Source organism: Perissodus microlepis, chromosome 20 (genome assembly GCF_051167445.1).
Source record: "Perissodus microlepis isolate ML-2025 ecotype Zambia chromosome 20, ASM5116744v1, whole genome shotgun sequence".
In the NCBI taxonomy this organism is placed as follows: domain Eukaryota; kingdom Metazoa; phylum Chordata; class Actinopteri; order Cichliformes; family Cichlidae; genus Perissodus; species Perissodus microlepis.
Genome location: NC_140480.1, coordinates 28,017,543 through 28,037,229, shown reverse-complemented (window position 1 = coordinate 28,037,229; position 19,687 = coordinate 28,017,543). Strand labels below are relative to the sequence as shown.

The following is a 19,687-nucleotide window of genomic DNA, read 5'->3' as shown; positions in this document are numbered from 1 at the left end:
GCAGGAATGGAGGAGATCAAGGCCCCAGACATCTACAGGCCCCCCAGAGCACGAGAGTAGTGTAGCAAAGTAACTGCGCAAATTGCTCGTTATTTTCTGCAGGCTGTGTGAGGCTGTGTCTTACTGAAGTCTGACACCGACAAGGTCACACTAACAGCTGCATTTTGATATTTGAATATCGTGGTTATGTTTTGACTGAGAGAAGAAAAAAAAAACCCGAAGTAGACGAAAATCGCTCCAATTTCAATTATGGGTCGATCTGTGTGAGGATATTAAAAAAGAAAAGTTCATCTCAGTTTTGCTGTTCCATAAAATATCAGTATTATTCCTGAAGAGCAGTTAGTCACAGCTAAACATAAAAGTACAATAACAAAAATATGAGCAAGGTTGATGCTTGACTTTAATGGCAACTTTGACAATTAATTCTCATGGATTTCTGTCAATTTGCAAATTGTATGTACTATGTATAAAATTTGTCTGTTTAATAAAAACAATTTGTTTTATTGTTCATATCTATGAAATATAATGTGGATAAATGGGACAAAGGTTGAACTGAATCTTAACATTTATCAGATCACAGGTGAGGCTGTGTTAAAGCAGCAAGGAAAACATTTTTTGAGAAACTAGAGGATGTTGAATTTCAGAGGTCCTAAATATGCATTATTTAAAGGTCTTAAAGGTCTTCTGAGTTTTTGCTTTTTGGTTGTGCAAACAAACTAAATACAGGTATGTTACTTTTCCTGGAGGGCAGCCATTTTTAAAAACAAGATGGCAGCTGCAGTGTAAGTCAGACTGTGTCAGACCTTCGTCCCGTAATGATTCCCTCCTTCCTGAAACAGCTCCAGGAACTTCCTGTAAAGCTTCAGGGCCGTGCATGAGTCCTCCGTGCTGTCATGGGTTTCTCCCTGGATGTTGAGGGCTGTGGACATGAAAAAGAATGATCAGAAATTATTCTGCTTTCTTTCTCTCTCAGTCTATCTTTCACAAGCTCAAGATATAATTCTTACAGAGGCTATATAAAGTGCTAGTGGTTGTGAGTGGTGGTTGTGAGTGGTGGTTCAGTCCATGTTATTATTGTGTGTTTGAGGGTACAGTTGCCCATTGTGTGTGTGTGTAGGTGGTTGTGGTGTGTGTATGTCCAGTCCATGTGTTAACGTGGGTCAGATGTCAGGAGGCAGAGTTCAAGAGTCTGACAGCTGTGGGGAAGAAGCTGTTCCGGTACCTGGTGGTCTTAGTCCGGCGGCTCCTGTAGCGCCTCCCAGAGGGCAGGAGGGTGAAGAGTCCATGTGATGGGTGACTGGGGTCTTTGATGATTTTCCCAGCCCTTTTCAGACACCGCTTCCTGTAGATGTCCTTTATGGCAGGGAGTGGTGCTCCGGCGATGCGCTGGGCAGTTTTCACGACCCTCTGCAACGCCTTCCGGTCCGAGGCACAGCAGTTCCCGTACCAGACTGTTATACAGTTGGTCAGGATGCTCTCGATGGTGCAACGATAGAAGTTCACCATCGTTGTCACTGATGAGGCCAATCACCGTGGTGTCATCTGCAAACTTAATGATGGTGTTGGAACCATCAGCAGGTCTGCAGTCGTGGGTGAAGAGGGAGTAGAGGAAAGGGCTCATCACACAGCCTTGTGGTACACCGGTGTTCATCGTGATTGTAGATGAGCAGCGGTTATCCAGCCGGACATGTTGGGGGCGGTTGGTCAGGAAGTCCAGTAACCGTTTGAGGGAACTGATGCCCAGGTCTGTCAGTTTCCTGATGAGTTGTGAGGGGAGGGTTGTATTGAATGCTGAACTGAAGTCTATAAACAGCATTCTGGCGTAGGTGGTGTTGTTGTCCAGGTGTGAGAGGACAGAGTGCAGTGCGATGGAGACTGCATCCTCTGTGCTCCTGTTCTGGCGGTATGCGAATTGGTGGGGGTCCAGGGTGGGGGGGGGGAGACAGGATTTGAAGTGTGCTAGGACCAGCTGCTCTAAACACTTAGTGATGATGGGGGTGAGTGCTACTGGGCGGTAGTCATTGAGGCAAGATGGGTTGGAGTTTTTGGGTATCGGGACGATGGAGGTGGATTTGAAGCAGGCCGGTACCACAGCGTGGGCCAAGGACAGATTGAATATGTCTGTGAGCACTCCTGCAAGCTCCCCAGGACACGCTCTGAGAACACGCCCGGGGATGCCATCGGGACCTGCAGCCTTGTGGACATTGATCCTGCTCAGCACCGCTCCTACATCGGTGGGGGAGAGAGTCAGAGGTTGGTGGTCTGGCGTCACGTCTGCTTTGGTTACTGATGTTGAACTTTATTTTGTTCATAAGGTTAATTATTAGAGTTGCCAACCATCCCGTAAAAAACGGAATCGTCTCGTATTCAGAGAAAATATTACGCGTTTCGTATTTAGGTGAAAAGGAACAGTTTGTCCCGGACTTCAGCTACAATGAAAAAGACACAAAGCTGGAGTTATTCTGTGTCTTTGCTGCACAGCTGCCTCTTCTTCTCTCATCCTCTCACCCTCCCTCTCCTGTTTCTACTTCAGTCATGAAACTGATCAATGATCAGCTGATCGGCTTTTCTCTCTTGTTTATTTATCGCCCACTTTGCGCCAGAAAGAGGAGACCAGCGGATGTCGCGCTAAACAACAGCAGCACTTTTAAGCTTGATCAGCTGTTGTTAGAATTTATTTAATATTAATTTCTAGTATCAGCTGATGTTTGCTGGAGCCACAGCTGTAAACCTGCTGGTCATGATATCGGTTTGGTTATGTGATGAGAGGGAAACATGAAGACGAAACCAGGAGATGTCCTTACTGAATCATCAGAGCTGTGATGGAGAAACAGGTTTACCTTTTAGTTAACATGAATGAGTTGAAGGGAAGTGATGAACTGTTTCTGAGAGACAAATAACACCAGGATCCTTTTCTAAGTAGCTGACAGCTGGTAACTGTGCAGGGGCGGGTCTAGCAAAGTGTTGCCAGGGGGGCAGGTAGGGCATTAACAGGGAGAGGGGGGCACAAGGAAATACTTTCTTATTCTCATTTAAAATGTCTCACTTTTAAAAAAATAATTATCTGAGTCTTGCAACAAACAATTGATAGATTGATACATATATACCATCAGAACAGTGTACATCACTGTCACAACAGTGTTTATTTTCATTCAAAGGCTTTATGATTTTTGCTATAATGGTGGGCCGGTCTCTAGTCAAAATGCCCGGGACGATTTTTTTGTCCCAGTCCAGCTCTGTATGCAGCTCATCTTCAGTCTGGTGTTACCTACATCTTCCTATTCAGAAGGCAGAATTTCCGAGTTCTGAGTACAATCGAAAGCACCACGACTGCAGTTTTTGTGTTGGATGTAAAAAGCAGGCTAGGATAGAATCAGGCGTGGGATTTCTCTCGTGGAAATGTGCACATTATTTTTTCCTTTCTATTGGTAGGTGGCACAGTGCACTTGTGGCAAGTAAGCAAGCTAGAAGACTGGCAATCTTGCTGGGTATCCAGTTACAGAAGCAACACATTAACAAGAGAATTCTGAGTAAAACCAAAGTTACTTTCCCTAGTAACAAGTTACTCTGAAAGTAACGAGTAACTTGAAGTAACTGAGTTACTTTTGATAGAAGTAACTAGTAATGTAACTAAGTTACTAATTTAAAGTAACTTACCCAACACTGGACACTACTCATGTCAGCACTTATATTTCTGACCTCGTGTTATAATCGATTAAACGCGATCTCCTCCCTTTTGCCCCCATTTTTGATGTTGTGGGTACAAATGATCAGGCATGACATTCTCATAATAAATCAGATAAAATACTGCAAATAATTAATCCTGCATTTGTGTGATTGAAATGTGTGTGCAATGACACCGTTTTAAAGATTTGGCCTAAATGATCGTGGCTCAAGAGTTGGGAGTTCGCCTTGTAATCAGAAGGTTGCTGGTTCGAGCCCCGGCTTGGACAGTCTCGGTCGTTGTGTCCTTGGGCAAGACACTTCACCCGTTACCTACTGGTGGTGGTCAGAGGGCCCGGTGGCGCCAGTGTCCGGCAGCCTCGCCTCTGTCAGTGCGCCCCAGGGTGGCTGTGGCTACAATGTAGCTGCCATCACCAGTGTGTGAATGTGTGTGTGGATGACTGGTTGTGTAAAGCGCTTTGGGGTCCTTACGGACTAGAAAAGCACTATACAAATACAGACCATTTACCATAATGAGCAGATAAATATTTTTGAAATCTGGGCGTATTTCCAGGCACTAAGTGTATTCTTGACTATCATACAGCTCACACAATTAGAACATTGCATAACATTTTTTTTCCATCAGTTTTCAAATCCAAAAAATACATTGTAGCTGCAGTGATTCCTTAATTAGTCAATGATTAGAGTTCAATTCGGCTGGGAAATATTAACTGCTGTTTTTGAGAAGTAGTGTTTTTAACACAGGAAACATAAAAAGAAAATATGAGAGAGAAAAGATGGACGTTCAGCTTTAGAACTTTTCTGCTCTGGTTCAAAAACGTCCTCCTGTTGGAGCAGTTTAACTGCAGCAAACCAAAGGTGAACACGGTGCACACGGACAGAAAATAGATTTGTTTGTTAAAGTCACAACCTTTGGTTTAAGGTTCACTAGGAAACTGAAGTTCCTGGTTTATTGGAAACCACAGTATATATTAACCACAACCAAGTACTTTATTGACAGATATGACAGTGAACAGTGAGAAAATATACATAACACTGTTTTGTTATATTTTTTGCATGTATCAGAGACCTGATTAAATACTGCATAGGTCACTATCAGCATAAAGATTTCAATGTGTTGGTGACTGCATAAAACACAAGTTAGCATCAGAGAATATAAGGACATGGTTTAGCTAGCAATCATTTTTGCAAGCCAGAATTTTATAGTTAGCTAATTTAGTTGGCTAATTTACCAGCCACATAAGCCCTGGGAGTTTTTGTGTTTCAATAACATTAAAAGCAAATGAAGGTTCCTCCATTATTCAAATTCCTACTGATGCTAAATAGAGTTGACCCTGATAGATAAATTCCATGGACTGTTCCCTTTCATGAGTGAGTGATATTGATTTTTGGTGTCTTCTCCCTGTCGTATGATGAGGGTAGAGCTGTACATTTTAGTTAGAACATGGTTTATCATATTTAGGTTGAAACTAACTTGCTAAATTCATGTGAACTTCTAACTGCACTGAACTTGGTGAAGTCCTTATTGCAACACCTCTGAGAACAGCTGCACATTGAAAGACCATTTTTAACTCTCAGAGGTGCCTCAGTTGGTTTGACTGTGGGGACTGAAGTAGCATCTGGATCTGGAAACTTCTAACAACATCAAACAAACAAAGCACTTGACAGCAGTCAGACACTTTTCTTTTTCCCTGCCATGTTTTCTTTACAGCCCAGGTTTTACTGCTCAGGAAAAATAACTCTAAGGGGAAGCCTTTGTTACTCAGTGAGAAGTCAAGACTAGGGTTATTTTTTAAGCTCATTTAAAATACCTGCTGTACAGGCTATAAAAAATGTACATTTATGATCACTATATCAACAAACATGCACAGAAATACACAATAAAAACATAACAGTCAATAAAACAGCTGAAACAGCTAAAGCTGAAAGCCAGTCAGAGTAAACTGATTTCTAACAGAGTCTTAAAATGATCAGACAGCTCTTATGTTAATCGGGGAGGTTATCCTAAAGATTAGTGGCAGCCACCAAAAAGACTCTGCCACCATGTTCACTAGATACTAGACATATTTCTTTGGCTGAATGTGATTGTGCTGCTGATTTTTGCTGGATGTTTCACAGATGTGCTGAGCAGGCTCACTTTGACTTAAGCTACCACTGTACTGATTCTTTGGTAAGTGTTGTGTTTCCAGGTGCTGAATTGTACTATATGCTGTTTAGCCAACAGAAAGCTGAATTTCATTTAAAATACACTTAATGACAAGAGATACTTGACTGTTGATTTGGTTTACCATTAATAATCCTGGAAGTTAGACGACCTCTGGAAGGTGGACTAGCTTTAGATGAAAACCATACTCAGGTCTCTCCACTGATGCTTATTTTTAACAGTGGACGTCTTTCAGGATCTCTCTCCACCAACCAACATGGAATCTACTGCCTTCATCAGATGCTGCTCTCCACATAGTTTCATTTGCCTTTCATGATAAAAGTGACCACTCCATGAGAACCATGAAATACTCTTCAGCGTGTGACACAAATTTCCCTCTTGAATTCACAATGTGTAGTTTCATAAGCATTATATGTCTAAATGATGTAACACAGATACTCATTTTTTCTTGAGCCACAAGCATGTCTGCAAGAAAAATGTCATCTTGCCTTTCTCTCGTTGAGCAGGCATTTCAACTCTACTAAGTTAGGAAGATAAGTGAAAAAGACCAAACAATTGATCCAGGGCAGGCAAAGGCTCTTCCATGCTCACGAACAAGAGAGTGTAAGGTGAAGATAAGGGTTATTTGAAATCAGCAAAGCTTCCAGAAGAGCTTGTGAAAGATAGAGTGAGAGAGAAAGAAAGGAGAATAATTTCTGATCATTCTTTTTCATGTCCACAGGCCTCAACATCCAGGGAGAAACCCATGACAGCACGGAGGACTCATGCACGGCCCTGAAGCTTTACAGGAAGTTCCTGGAGCTGTATCAGGAAGGAGGGAATCATTATGGGACGAAGGTCTGACACAGTCTGACTTACACTGCAGCTGCCATCTTGTTTTTAAAAATGGCTGCCCTCCAGGAAAAGTAACATACCTGTATTTAGTTTGTTTGCACAACCAAAAAGCAAATTTGTTAATAGGTAAATATGAGGGTTGGGATCAAAATGTTGTTCTCCCTCTCTGTCTCTCCGTTTCTGCTCTTCAGAAATAATACTGATATTTTATGGAACAGCAAAACTGAGATGAACTTTTCTTTTTTAATATCCTCACACAGATTGACCCATAATTGAAATTGGAGCGATTTTCGTCTACTTTGTTTTTTTTTCTTCTCTCAGTCAAAACATAACCACGATATTCAAATATCAAAATGGAGCTGTTAGTGTGACCTTGTCGGTGTCAGACTTCAGTAAGACACAGCCTCACACAGCCTGCAGAAAATAATGAGCAATTCGCGCAGTTACTTTGCTACAGAGAGAAAAAGAGCGAGGGACAACAACGTCACATTAGAAAGGTATAGTAATCATCCACTATTTTCAGTTGCAGATGATAAAGGATTCAGAAATCATGCAGGCCCATATGACAGAGAATGTGCATCTTCTTTTTGTTTTAATATTTTAATTTATATTTAATTGTGTTGTGGTTTGCAGTGTTTTGTGTTGTTTCACGTTAAATTTGTTTAAAAGGAAAAAGCTGAAAATTTAAATAGTTAAAAGTTTAAAATGTAAATAGTTGTTTTTTGTATTATATGATTTATTTATTACATTTTATGTGGAGTGAATAAATAAAGTATATTTATGGTGGCCCTTAGAGACAAAGCACGTACAAACTCCAAAACACGTACAAACTCCTAAGCATGTACAAACTCCAAAACGCGTAAAAACTCCAAAACGCGTAAAAACTCAGACGCACTTACAAACTCCAAAACACGTAAAACCTCAGAAGCACGTACAAACTCAGAATCACGTACAAAAGACAACAGAAGTGCTCCAGGATGCTAGGGCGCAGTGTTGAGCTTTTGTTACCTAGTGGCTACACAAGCCAGAAAGTATCAACAACCAGATTTGGTGTGTGGTAGTAACAGGTAAATGAACTTTTTTTTTTAATTATTTGAATAAATATGAGTGCTTGTCTATAAATACACAAACAATACACACATGCTTTCAATTGTGTAATTTAAGTGATCTGGGTAGCTCTGTTTTGGAAGTTCAGTTAACGCTAGAAATGTGTTTTGGAGTTTGTACGTGCTTTTTGGAGTTTGTATGTGCTTTAGAGTTTGTACGTGTTTTGTCTCTAGGGGCCATATATAAACATATATAAATAAAACCACTTTTTTTACATTAGTAATTCCTTTTCTGCATAATTTTATATTATTGTTAATGATAAATTAATTAAAGCAACAAAACAACCCGAAGAGCCGGTTCGGAGCCGAAAGAGCCGGCTCTTTTTAGTGAGCCGAGCCGAAAGAGCCGGATCTCTAAAAAGAGTCGGAAATCCCATCACTACTGCTCAGTAACATTCAATATTTATTATTTACTGTTACTTGTGGTTATGTTGGTTGTTGCTGTGGATGCGGATGTGCTCATGTGTACGCCGCTGCTTTGCGCTGCGTTTGGCTGGGAATTGTTGAAATTAAATGTTTACATCTTTGTATATGAATCACATGAATTAGCGCACTGTACATCACCCAAAGAAATTTCTACTTACTAAATCTGGACCTGGATATCAGCTTCACACCAGCCATTCGTAGTGTTATAAGTCTACTTCACGATCTTCTGAAGAGTCCTGAGTGTTTGGTGACTTCTGAGTGACTTTTAAGTTTAAACAATACTCTGGCACGGAAAAGGTTACGGCTTTCTTTGGACTTTTATATCCCTGAAAAAATACTTCCTCTCTCTCACAGAATCTGTTGATTTCGGAGCCTTGAATTGGTTCAAAGGCCTTGACTGTCTTACTCGCCACATATTGACAAAAATATTCGTTTTGATTTATTTTATTATTATTATCGATATTACAATATTTCTCTGACTGTAATAGCTCGTTTTTAAGCCTCCCAGTTATCAGTATTGTGATCACACTATTGCTTTAATATTATTGAGACTACACAACACATTCATTCCTGACCTCCACATATCCAGCTGAACAGGATTACTATACTCTGTGTAGATTTACACATTCTTTCATGGAACATTGAAATAACTGTGTTGTGTAGATTTTTAACATATCTCCTGGATCATTACTAACTGTATGTTTAGTTTTACTTGTAGAGTTGTTGGTAAGACCAGACAAGGAGCTCAAACAATTTCATTTTATGGTTCCCAAAACAAAACAAGCCGAAAAACAATGAAAATAATGTCAAAAACTTTTTAAAAAAACTGTGTGGAAACGGTAAGAGTGTGCAGATCATCCAGCAGAGGGCACCATTATGTCAAAAAATCGTTCAAATGTGACTTAAAGCTTTATTAAATGAAGCACGTCTATTAAAGTATAGTTACTACTTTTCAAAGGTGGTGGCTGTAAATGCTGCACTTGAAGCACAGTCCTTACCAGTTAGGGCATTTTAAAGATCTCGAGGTGAAATATTGTGGAATTTTTTCAAACTTGCTAAATGTGTCATTTATAGAAGAGAAATAACAGCTTTTGAAAAATTGAACGTTGATCTGATTTCTGAGAAAGCTACAAAAAGTTAGCTGGAAAATGAACAGTGCAACAGATTTCACAGAAGCTGGCGGAAAAAAAACAAACTAAATTCATTGTGGTTGGATTCTGTTTTAATCAAGATTTTCATGGATTCATGCACATTCTCCACTTCCTGGTATCAAACAACAAACATTTTACAGTGCTCAGGATGACTTCATTTACATGCAACAATTTTGACTTTTTCCTTTTTTAAAAACAAAAACAAAATGCTTCAAATTCATATTTTGAATGATCACTTTCCCCCCTGTAAACCTCTCTGATATAAAAAGCTTACATTTAGATATGATAAAAATAACTGAGTCACTGACTCAAAGCAAATAACTATAAAATATGATACAAAATAAGCAGCCCGAGCATCTTCAGGTCATGGTGTTGCTCACAGTCCCATCACAGAGGGAAGCACAGCAGCACCTGTGGAAGGAGAGTGCTTTCAGTCCACTCAGACGGACCATCTTGCATCCGAATCCGGGACTTTCCAGTTCAGCTGGAAGCCTTTGTCGTAGACTTCGTAGAGCACCTTCGTCACGTAATGATTCCCTCCTTCCTGATACAGCTCCAGGTACTTCCTGTAAAGCTTCAGGGCCGTGCATGAGTCCTCCGTGCTGTCGTGGGTTTCTCCCTGGATGTTGAGGCCTGTGGACATGAAAAAAAGGTCAGGAATGATTCAAATGAAAGTGTTCAGCTTCAGATTACAGTGTGGATATGAGGAATTAACACGTACGCTTTAGTGCATGAACTCAAAAAAGCCTCTAAATACTTTGTTGTTCAGATTTAATTCCAAGATGGGTTTGATGACAACTAAAACATCATGAACTATACTGACTTCAGTAACATGAGCGGATTATCCAGTTTACATATTTGGATCCTAATCCCTCTCACAGTAATAATGTGATTTAATTCGATTACAGACTCATATTTGGATTATTTGGATTTGATTTTGTTTTTTTGTTTCTACTAACTTACCAAGAAAATACCAAGCAAGGAATTTCAGAGAAATCATCCTCTTGTAGGGCAATCGGAAGAGGTGGACGGTGTCAATAACTTGATCTTTGGGAACCTTAAGAAAAAAAATAAAAAACATTAAAATCAAAGCACATCTATAAAAAACACATCTCTAAACTACATGAACTAATTTGAAATTTAAAACTGATGAAATAACGTACCACTAAATTAATGACACGAAAGTCATTCTGCAGGCCGTGGCCGACGAAGCGAACTCCTGCATCGATGAGGAAGCGTAGCTTCAGGTAGGTCGACTTCAGCGTGGTCACGTGCTTAGATGATACTGTGGCATCCAGGTCTCCAGGTTCGATTCCAGAGTATTTTGTCAAATAGTCGACCACCTGGAAGAACAAATTGACAAGTTAGCGGGTGGATCCTTGAAACATTATATATTCATTCTTTTAGGTCATCGTGGTCTTTTCTCTCTGCAGCTTCTCACCTGCTCCTGAGTGGAGATGTAGTCATCGATAAAGGGGACCCCCTCGTTGGGCCCCTGACCCCTCACACAGGTGATCCTGGCCACAGACATCTGACTGGGCATGATGGTCGATTTGGTGCCGCCGCTATGCAGCACTGCTTCCTCCTGCAAACGCACACATTCAGGGCTCAATTTTGTTTTAAATACTTGAGTCAGATTAGCTGAACTACTGAAAATATGTACTAGGAATATTTAAAATTGTTTTTAATCCTATATTATAATTAATGATGCCAGACTTACCTCACTGAGCTTTACAAACTCAGCGTCCAGCCCCACCAGGTCACCAGCCTGCGGCATCTCACTGACTGTGAGTGGGATGAAAGTGGCGTCTGTCTTGCTCTGCTTCTCAGTCCGATATAAGTCGGATTTGACTTCAGACTGATTGTGCTGACACTCACTGCGGAGGTCGTATTTGGTGTGGTAGTTTCTCTTGGTGTAACACAGGATGGCTGGCACTTTCCAGCTCACATCAAACTGTGCAGCCTCAGTCTGAAAACAAAAGGAGAAACATTTTTAAATGACTGCACACATTAAAGTTAGCATGAATAAACAAGGAGAAATCTTATATAGGATCCTTACCTTCTCAATCGGCTCAATGAGGAAGTCATTGAAGAGGTACCACTGCTGGCGAGAGACTCCCTGAAATAATAAAATCATTTTGAATGTTAAAAATTAAACTTTTTGTAGTCAGCAGATGTCAAACTTTTCTTATCTAAGCGTCACTCACCTCTTTTCTTTGATGGTAGGTCTCACCCACTTTGATGTGTGCGACCAGATTACCACCCGTGCCAGCGTCCAGGATGTGCGGCACCGTGACCACTAAGTCATACAGAGAAGCTCCCTCCGCCTGTTCAGCAGCACTTAACTAGTAACAGAAAGTGCAAATAATTGTAAGATAAACTTTTTCATTGCACAAAAGTTCAGAAATTCATGTGTTACAGAAACAAAAACACTAAAACCAACCTATAGTTCAATATCTACAGATTAGTGTAATAATGTTTTAAAAATATTGCTCCTGGAAATATGGTTTTAATTTTGAAGTCAAATTTTAACTTGGTGATGAAAAGTTACTCAATTATTTCTTCAAGTGCAAAGATCAGCTGAAAATCTAAAGTCCTCACCTCCTCGCCCTCAGGCCAGCTGCTGATCTCCAGTCTCTGACTTTTGCTGAGGGACATCTTGAGAGTGGCGGGGATCCACACGTGACGCTGATCCTGATCTGTCTTCTGCATGGATTTGTTGAAGGCGTACTATAAAAACAGAAACATGGACAATCATGTAAATAATGAACACATAAATCATTAGTTTCTTTGTTTCTTTTAACTGTATTTAAACACGGTGAATCAGTCGCTTACCTCGGCCTGAACCTTCCAGAATTCGGCCTCTTTGCTGCTGTTCACCTCACAGTTTATCACCAAAACATCTGGGAGACGTTGAATGTTGCGTGTCTGCACCTACAGTGTAACACAAAGAAATGATTACCCTGCACAAAAGGTAACAATCAACCATAAATGATTTGTCATTATGAGTGAATGAAAGCTGTAACTCACTGTGGGCTGATACTTGTCACAGTTTCCACACCATGTGTGAGATCTCTGCTGCAGGCAGATGCTTTTCTTCAGGATCTCAGCAAAGTCGTGCTCCTTTATTCTTTTTCCTGAAGTGTCAAAGTACAATGAATATCAGTGTACATCAAATCAAGCAGATATTTCCCTCTGCTCATTCAAAAACTAAATTAATTCAAACCATTATGTAATCATTAATAGTTCAAGCTTCAAAGACAGAGTAATTCACAGTCACAGATATCCATGCTCTCAGTGCTCTCAGACTCACCTTGAGAGTCGGGGTAATGCATGTTGAACAGCGACATGAGGGAGGAGTGGACTGTTTCTATGCCACAGAGACACAGGCTGCGGTTCTCAACGTCAGAACAAAACAGCTCTCTAATGACAGAGTCGCCAGAGGAGCCCAGAGAACTGCAACACAAACACAAATCACAGTTTCAGAAACCAGAAGGAAAACTCTGCATTTATAAACAAACATAATGATAAGACTGGGACAGTGTCCAGTAAGAATGCAGGTCAACAACGATGTGTTTTACCTGCTCCTGGTCGTCCTGTAGGCCCGTGGATCCTCCTGCTCCTGTGTCTCCTGGAAGAGCTGGTAGAGGATGAAGTGATTCCATCTCTGGATTAAGCGACCTAGCTCGACTGTTCCTGTCGTCTCCTCACAGTTTGAGAGGATCAGGCCCATCTCTTTGGCTTCAGGGACATTTCGAAGTGCTCTGAGGAAGTTGCTGGCCTTAAGGAAGAAGACATTAGAGGTTACTTTGGGCAGTCACAACAAAATGAGTAAGAGCCTTGCAATCCCCAACAGATTGAAAAAGAAAGAAAGAAAGAAACTTACCTGACATGGATCTCCTTGTGACAAATCCAACATGTGGAAGAGGAAGCCGAGTTCACAAGCCAAACAAAACTCCTTGTGGCACAAATGATTCTGAACAAGGCAGCGAACTGGCTCCAGGAAGTATAACACCTAAGATGCAAACATAAAAGACCCATGGAACATTTGACAAATTGTCTCATATTAAAAATTAAATGTACACATTGTGAATCTTCAGCTTCTTACCTGGATCATGCAGTTACAGTAGGCGTTGGGAATCTGCGGCTCCAGGCCAGCAAACAAGGTCCTGTTGTAATGTTTGAAGTCAAAATCTTCCCGTCCACGTTTAGAGTATTTAATTGTCACCTGAAGCACAACAAACACATCTTTGTCACATGTTTTGGAAATCAAAGCTTGTAGCAACACTCTAGAAATTGTTACATATCATAATTAACTGTATCTCTATGAACACCAGGGTGAAACATAGCAAGTCCAACCTTTCTGTACTTTTCGGGAACAGTGTGAAGGAGCGGCTCTTCATCACTCTCTGCTGGAGATTCAGGGACGTGGTTGTAATAACCAGGTGTCCCTTCTTTATTTGCAGGGACCTGCAAACAACAAACAGGGGAAAAAACTTAAAATACACCACGTGGAGATGGGTTTAACTTTTTTTGTAAATTTATTACAATATTGTAAAAATGACAGTTTAAAAGAGCAACAAGTTTTTTACATACCTGGTTACAGGGGCAGGCGTAAGGATTTTCCACATAACTGTTGAAGCCAACAGTTTCAATAGTTTGTGGGATTTCTGGGTCCATCCCAGGAGCCCATCTGTTGAAAAGAAACATGTTTTAGATGGAAACCTTTAATGGGAACTACATGAGACTCTAATTTTGAGAACTGCTTTTAAAATATTGAGCAAACCATTTATATCAACTGGGGAAGACTCGACATTATCTTACAAACTTTTATTGAATCTGACAACAATATTTATGAACGCTCTAATGCAAACTCTTCAGTCTCGTTAGTGATTGTGTTACCTTGAGCTGGGTGTAGCCTGGGCAGTGGGGATGGGAGAGCAGGGCTGCAGGTTATGATTCCAGGTCAGCTGAGGCTGTGCATCCACAACGCAGGGCTCTCTGGAGTAGACGTTAAACATAACGTCCCGAGTATCGGACCAGAGACGCACACATCCCCCCGAATCTCCAAAGGCTAAGGCTTGTTTGCTGGATGAGACCTCAAAACTTGTGAGAAAGTGGCCGTTTGTGTTGACGTGGAAAATATCCGCCACGTTGGCGAGGCCAGTGGGCTCACAGAACTGACACTCACCTGGAAAAAGACACAGAATGCAGGCAGTTATAGCAAAGCCACAAATCACACAAAGAAATTGTGTGTCACATTTTTTGGCCAAACATAGTAAGACTATGCTACAGAAAACTGGACTAAAGAATCCTGTAGCCAGCTTCATACCTGTCTGTGAGATGATTGCGAGCCGTGACGTGTAGGTAGGAATGAAGCGCACGAAGAAGGGATCCACATGCACCCAAAGGGGGGTTGCAGCTCGCATCATGCGGAGGTCATACACCATGAGGAAACGTTCATTCAGCCCTCGGCTGGAGAACCCATTCACAGCCAAAAGGTTTCCGTGAACATCAAAGTCTGACAGGCCGCCAGGAAATGCGTCAAACTTTTGTGTCCTAAATGTGCGCAAGTCTCGAAGGGTCACCTGTTATCAGCAGAGGGTCAGTGTTAGAGAGATATAAACCAAACCTCGTCAAACTGATGCAATCAGGGGATACTTACTTTGCCAGAAGGGTGCCCAAAGACGAAGAAACGATTGGTCTGACGCATTATTGTCACTCCAGGTGCCTCCACTGTGAACTGGAAGGACAATCGAGACAGCAGACAGTCAGACACTCGCTGTGAAGTCAGTTGTATGATGTGCCAGTGGTGTAAGCATAGATAGTTGTGGATTTTGATAAACATAAGCCTGGTGTCTTACTTTTTGAGTTTCTTGAAGTGTGTTCATGTCAACTTCAACCACATAGTTTTGTAATCCCCCCATGAGCAGCATGTTATCAGTCATGAGGAGACTGTGCATATCAGCTCCTTCTTCCATCCTGCAAAGCACCAAAAATTGCCATTAATTCAATAACATAAGGAATAATTTCACAGCTTCAGGTCATCAACAGTCAATGTAACACTTACCGATAATCAAACATGACGAGGCCTCCACGAGTGTAACATCTGAGGTTGCACTCAGAAAGGAACAGCACGCCTGTGTCCAAACTCTGCATGTGTCTGATGGCATCAGTTGCATGCACTTGGAAAGAAGAGTAGCGTGCCATCGTAGGTCCAAGGAAGGATTTTACATGACCCTAAGAGAAGAGCACAAATATTATTAAACAGTGCAAAGTTTAAGGTGAATGTAGAAGAAACAAACTCTGCTGAAGCATCATTTTGGCTCTTACCGTGTAGTTTCCCATCCAGAGCATTTCCCGCTGCAGGTCAAAATGTGTTGCAGTGACGGGGATGCCAGCTTCTGAAACTTTACTGTGCAGCTCAGAAAAAATCCCCTTCCTTACGTGCACAGGTTTAGGAACGGTCACAGCCAGCTCCTGTGTGTACATTCTCACGTCTTGGTGGAGGTTTGGATTCAGATATGAGTTCATGGTGGGCTCCAGTCCCCCAGGAGTCCACTGAGGAGACCAGTGAGGAGTCCAGTGAAGAGAGTTCATAGTCCTGTGATGGTTGGCCCAGTATTCACCTAATCTTTTGTTGAGAGCTTCAAAAATCTTCTTGAGTTCAGCTAAATCAGCCTGCAGAGGAACTGGAACTTCTGTAAATAGTAGTACTTGCAGGTTTAATCTTGATCTCTTGAAATGAAGAAAACTGGAGTCCAGATCTAAAGTCTGATGGAGAGAGCCACGTATTTAACCTCCACTGGGATTCAAGGCGGTCCTAAGAGTCGTTGACTGTCCCTGCATTAAACGTTAGGCTCACAGGTTTCAGGGTCTGAATCAAGGTGGGTGTGGCTGAGTTTACATGAATACAGGTGTGAATTCTTTGGGAGACGTGGGCATCGTGTCATCATTAAGCCCGCATTAAGGTGTCAGAGGGGGGTTGACCCAGTTTTTGCCTGAGCGTGTTGTTTCTGAATTGCACCAAGATAATGAGTTTGATCAGACTGGGAGGACCTCGTTTAGCACGCTTAATCCACACCTTGATTAACAGCCGTCGTCAACAGGTCGTCAAAAGCACCAAATTCCTTGGTGTCCGAGATGCACCAGATGTTGAGTTTGATTCTTCTGAGCTTCTCCAACAAATTTGCTGCATGTTGGACGACAGTCATGTTACACATATTGTAACAAACTAACCATGATTTAATCAATCAAATGGTCCTTTAGCGTGACTGTTGTTAAAATTCACTGGATTAATGTCAGAGTTCAGTCTTCATCCTGTGTATCCAGGTAGTTGTTGTTCTGAAGTGGTGATCAAAAAGTTGTGGAAATGGATCCATATAGATGAAAAACATTATCATCAGCGGTGAATTCAACATTTCAGTAACAATTAAAATAAAAATTGACTGGATTAATCTCAGAGTTCAACATTGATTAAATAAAATTAAAGTTTTAAACTTTACAGGTTTTATTTTCTCATCCAATTAATGAAAAATACAACTTTTGGTTCAGCCCTAGCTGAAACCATATAATCCAAATTTGATGCCCTCATTGGTTGAGTCAGTTCAATTGAAGCTGATAGTTGACTGTTGATTAAAGATATTTTCAGCTATTGTCTGTTATCTGTTTCAGTGGTATTGATTAACCTTGGAATGGTGATTGTTTGGTTTTAATTAACAAAGGACCATCAGCACTTGTCCAAACTGCATTTGTGTGAATAAAATAAATGACAACCAACATTCAAAAACACAAAAATGAGCACTTTTATTGATTTCATCATGTTCCTGTTTCCATCAGTGGTTTATTCAACAAACTAGCTATAACAAGTTTATGATCTTACAATAAAGACACTTAAGTCATTTTCCTCAGCCTGTGCTTTTCTGGGTCAACTTCCTGTTTCACGTTTGACCCACTCACCCGTGTCACAGCAATAGAACATGAAAATTTAAGCTTTTTAACTTTTTTAGCAAAGAATTTAACTCAGGAAAATAAACCCTGTGTAGCCTTAATTCAGCTTTTAACATGTTTAGTGTTACTAACAAAGAAAAGATCCACAGACATGAATTGGGCCGAAACAAAAGAAAAAGTCCTTTATGGGGCAGGCTTGTTGGAGACCAGGCGGGGCTCATTTAACCCTTCTGATTCACACCTTGATTACCAGCTTGAAACCTGTGACCCTAAAAACAAAGACAAGCTCAACGACTCTCAGGACCACACCAACCATAAAATTAAACAACAGTTTGTCCCATTTTTGGAAAACATCTTTTGCTCCTGGAGTAAAATAAAACAAATACTATAAAGATTAGTTTCATGTGGTTTGAGCGACTTCCTGTATCTGTCCTTGTGGCAGCAGAGTTAGAGAAAGTGTGCAGCAGATTAGTTTGAATTTCAAACACAATTTGTCTAAATGTTGAAAAAGCCTGAATATTTAAATACTGTTTAAGTCTTCTTTGATCTTTTATTTCACAGTCTGACTTACACTGCAGCTGCCATCTTGTTTTTAAAAATGACTGCCCTCCAGGAAAAATAAAATACATATATTTGTATTACACGAACATTGCCAAGTCATTTACTGGCTAATAACTTATATTTATCAATTACATTTAGTACATTTAGGACCTCTGAAGGGTAACATCCTCTAGTGTCTCAAAAATGTTTTTACTTGCTGGTTTGACACAACCTGAGCCGTGTAACTGTCTAATAGTAGGTGTGGGGAGCCCTGCCCCCCAGGACATGAAGCAGGAATGGAGGAGATCAAGGCCCCAGACATCTACAGGCCCCCCGGAGCACGAGAGTAGTGTAGCAAAGTAACTGCGCAAATTGCTCGTTATTTTCTGCAGGCTGTGTGAGGCTGTGTCTTACTGAAGTCTGACACCGACAAGGTCACACTAACAGCTGCATTTTGATATTTGAATATCGTGGTTATGTTTTGACTGAGAGAAGAAAAAAAACAAACGAAGTAGACGAAAATCGCTCCAATTTCAATTATGGGTCGATCTGTGTGAGGATATTAAAAAAGAAAAGTTCATCTCAGTTTTGCTGTTCCATAAAATATCAGTATTATTCCTGAAGAGCAGTTAGTCACAGCTAAACATAAAAGTACAATAACAAAAATATGAGCAAGGATTGATGCTTGACTTTAATGGCAACTTTGACAATTAATTCTCATGGATTTCTGTCAATTTGCAAATTGTATGTACTATGTATAAAATTTGTCTGTTTAATAAAAACAATTTGTTTTATTGTTCATATCTATGAAATATAATGTGGATAAATGGGACAAAGGTTGAACTGAATCTTAACATTTATCAGATCACAGGTGAGGCTGTGTTAAAGCAGCAAGGAAAACATTTTTTGAGAAACTAGAGGATGTTGAATTTCAGAGGTCCTAAATATGCATTATTTAAAGGTCTTAAAGGTCTTCTGAGTTTTTGCTTTTTGGTTGTGCAAACAAACTAAATACAGGTATGTTACTTTTCCTGGAGGGCAGCCATTTTTAAAAACAAGATGGCAGCTGCAGTGTAAGTCAGACTGTGTCAGACCTTCGTCCCGTAATGATTCCCTCCTTCCTGAAACAGCTCCAGGAACTTCCTGTAAAGCTTCAGGGCCGTGCATGAGTCCTCCGTGCTGTCATGGGTTTCTCCCTGGATGTTGAGGGCTGTGGACATGAAAAAGAATGATCAGAAATTATTCTGCTTTCTTTCTCTCTCAGTCTATCTTTCACAAGCTCAAGATATAATTCTTACAGAGGCTATATAAAGTGCTAGTGGTTGTGAGTGGTGGTTGTGAGTGGTGGTTCAGTCCATGTTATTATTGTGTGTTTGAGGGTACAGTTGTCCATTGTGTGTGTGTGTAGGTGGTTGTGGCGTGTGTATGTCCAGTCCATGTGTTAACGTGGGTCAGATGTCAGGAGGCAGAGTTCAAGAGTCTGACAGCTGTGGGGAAGAAGCTGTTCCGGTACCTGGTGGTCTTAGTCCGGCGGCTCCTGTAGCGCCTCCCAGAGGGCAGGAGGGTGAAGAGTCCATGTGATGGGTGACTGGGGTCTTTGATGATTTTCCCAGCCCTTTTCAGACACCGCTTCCTGTAGATGTCCTTTATGGCAGGGAGTGGTGCTCCGGCGATGCGCTGGGCAGTTTTCACGACCCTCTGCAACGCCTTCCGGTCCGAGGCACAGCAGTTCCCGTACCAGACTGTTATACAGTTGGTCAGGATGCTCTCGATGGTGCAACGATAGAAGTTCACCATCGTTGTCACTGATGAGGCCAATCACCGTGGTGTCA

The 19,687-nt window shown here is 41.1% G+C and overlaps 1 protein-coding gene across 1 annotated transcript; it reads right to left on the bottom strand.

The window, feature by feature from the left end:
- Window positions 1–9,429: 9,429 nt before the first annotated feature.
- LOC146364770 (PAN2-PAN3 deadenylation complex catalytic subunit PAN2-like) lies at window positions 9,430–19,075 on the bottom strand. The gene is made up of 23 exons (XM_084917733.1): window positions 18,950–19,075; window positions 15,699–16,139; window positions 15,436–15,605; window positions 15,230–15,347; window positions 15,031–15,108; window positions 14,698–14,953; window positions 14,268–14,556; window positions 13,962–14,058; window positions 13,725–13,835; window positions 13,474–13,593; window positions 13,252–13,380; window positions 12,947–13,146; window positions 12,679–12,821; window positions 12,396–12,502; window positions 12,201–12,299; window positions 11,967–12,095; window positions 11,573–11,710; window positions 11,425–11,484; window positions 11,086–11,334; window positions 10,807–10,950; window positions 10,529–10,708; window positions 10,329–10,422; window positions 9,430–9,998 (listed from the first exon to the last, which is right to left on the bottom strand). The coding sequence occupies exons 1-23, from the start codon at window positions 19,073–19,075 to the stop codon at window positions 9,805–9,807; spliced, it is 3,672 nt and encodes a 1,223-aa protein (XP_084773859.1). The 3' UTR covers window positions 9,430–9,804.
- Window positions 19,076–19,687: the final 612 nt, after the last annotated feature.

Excerpts from the sequence above, each read along its gene's own strand:
- LOC146364770 (XM_084917733.1), bottom strand. The coding sequence starts at position 19,075 with ATGTCCACAGCCCTCAACATCCAGGGAGAAACCCATGACAGCACGGAG. Across the intron at positions 11,485-11,572 it reads CCTACCATCAAAGAAAAGAG|GGAGTCTCTCGCCAGCAGTG; the intron begins GTGAGTGACGCT and ends TTATTATTTCAG. Across the intron at positions 11,335-11,424 it reads TCATTGAGCCGATTGAGAAG|ACTGAGGCTGCACAGTTTGA; the intron begins GTAAGGATCCTA and ends TTTTGTTTTCAG.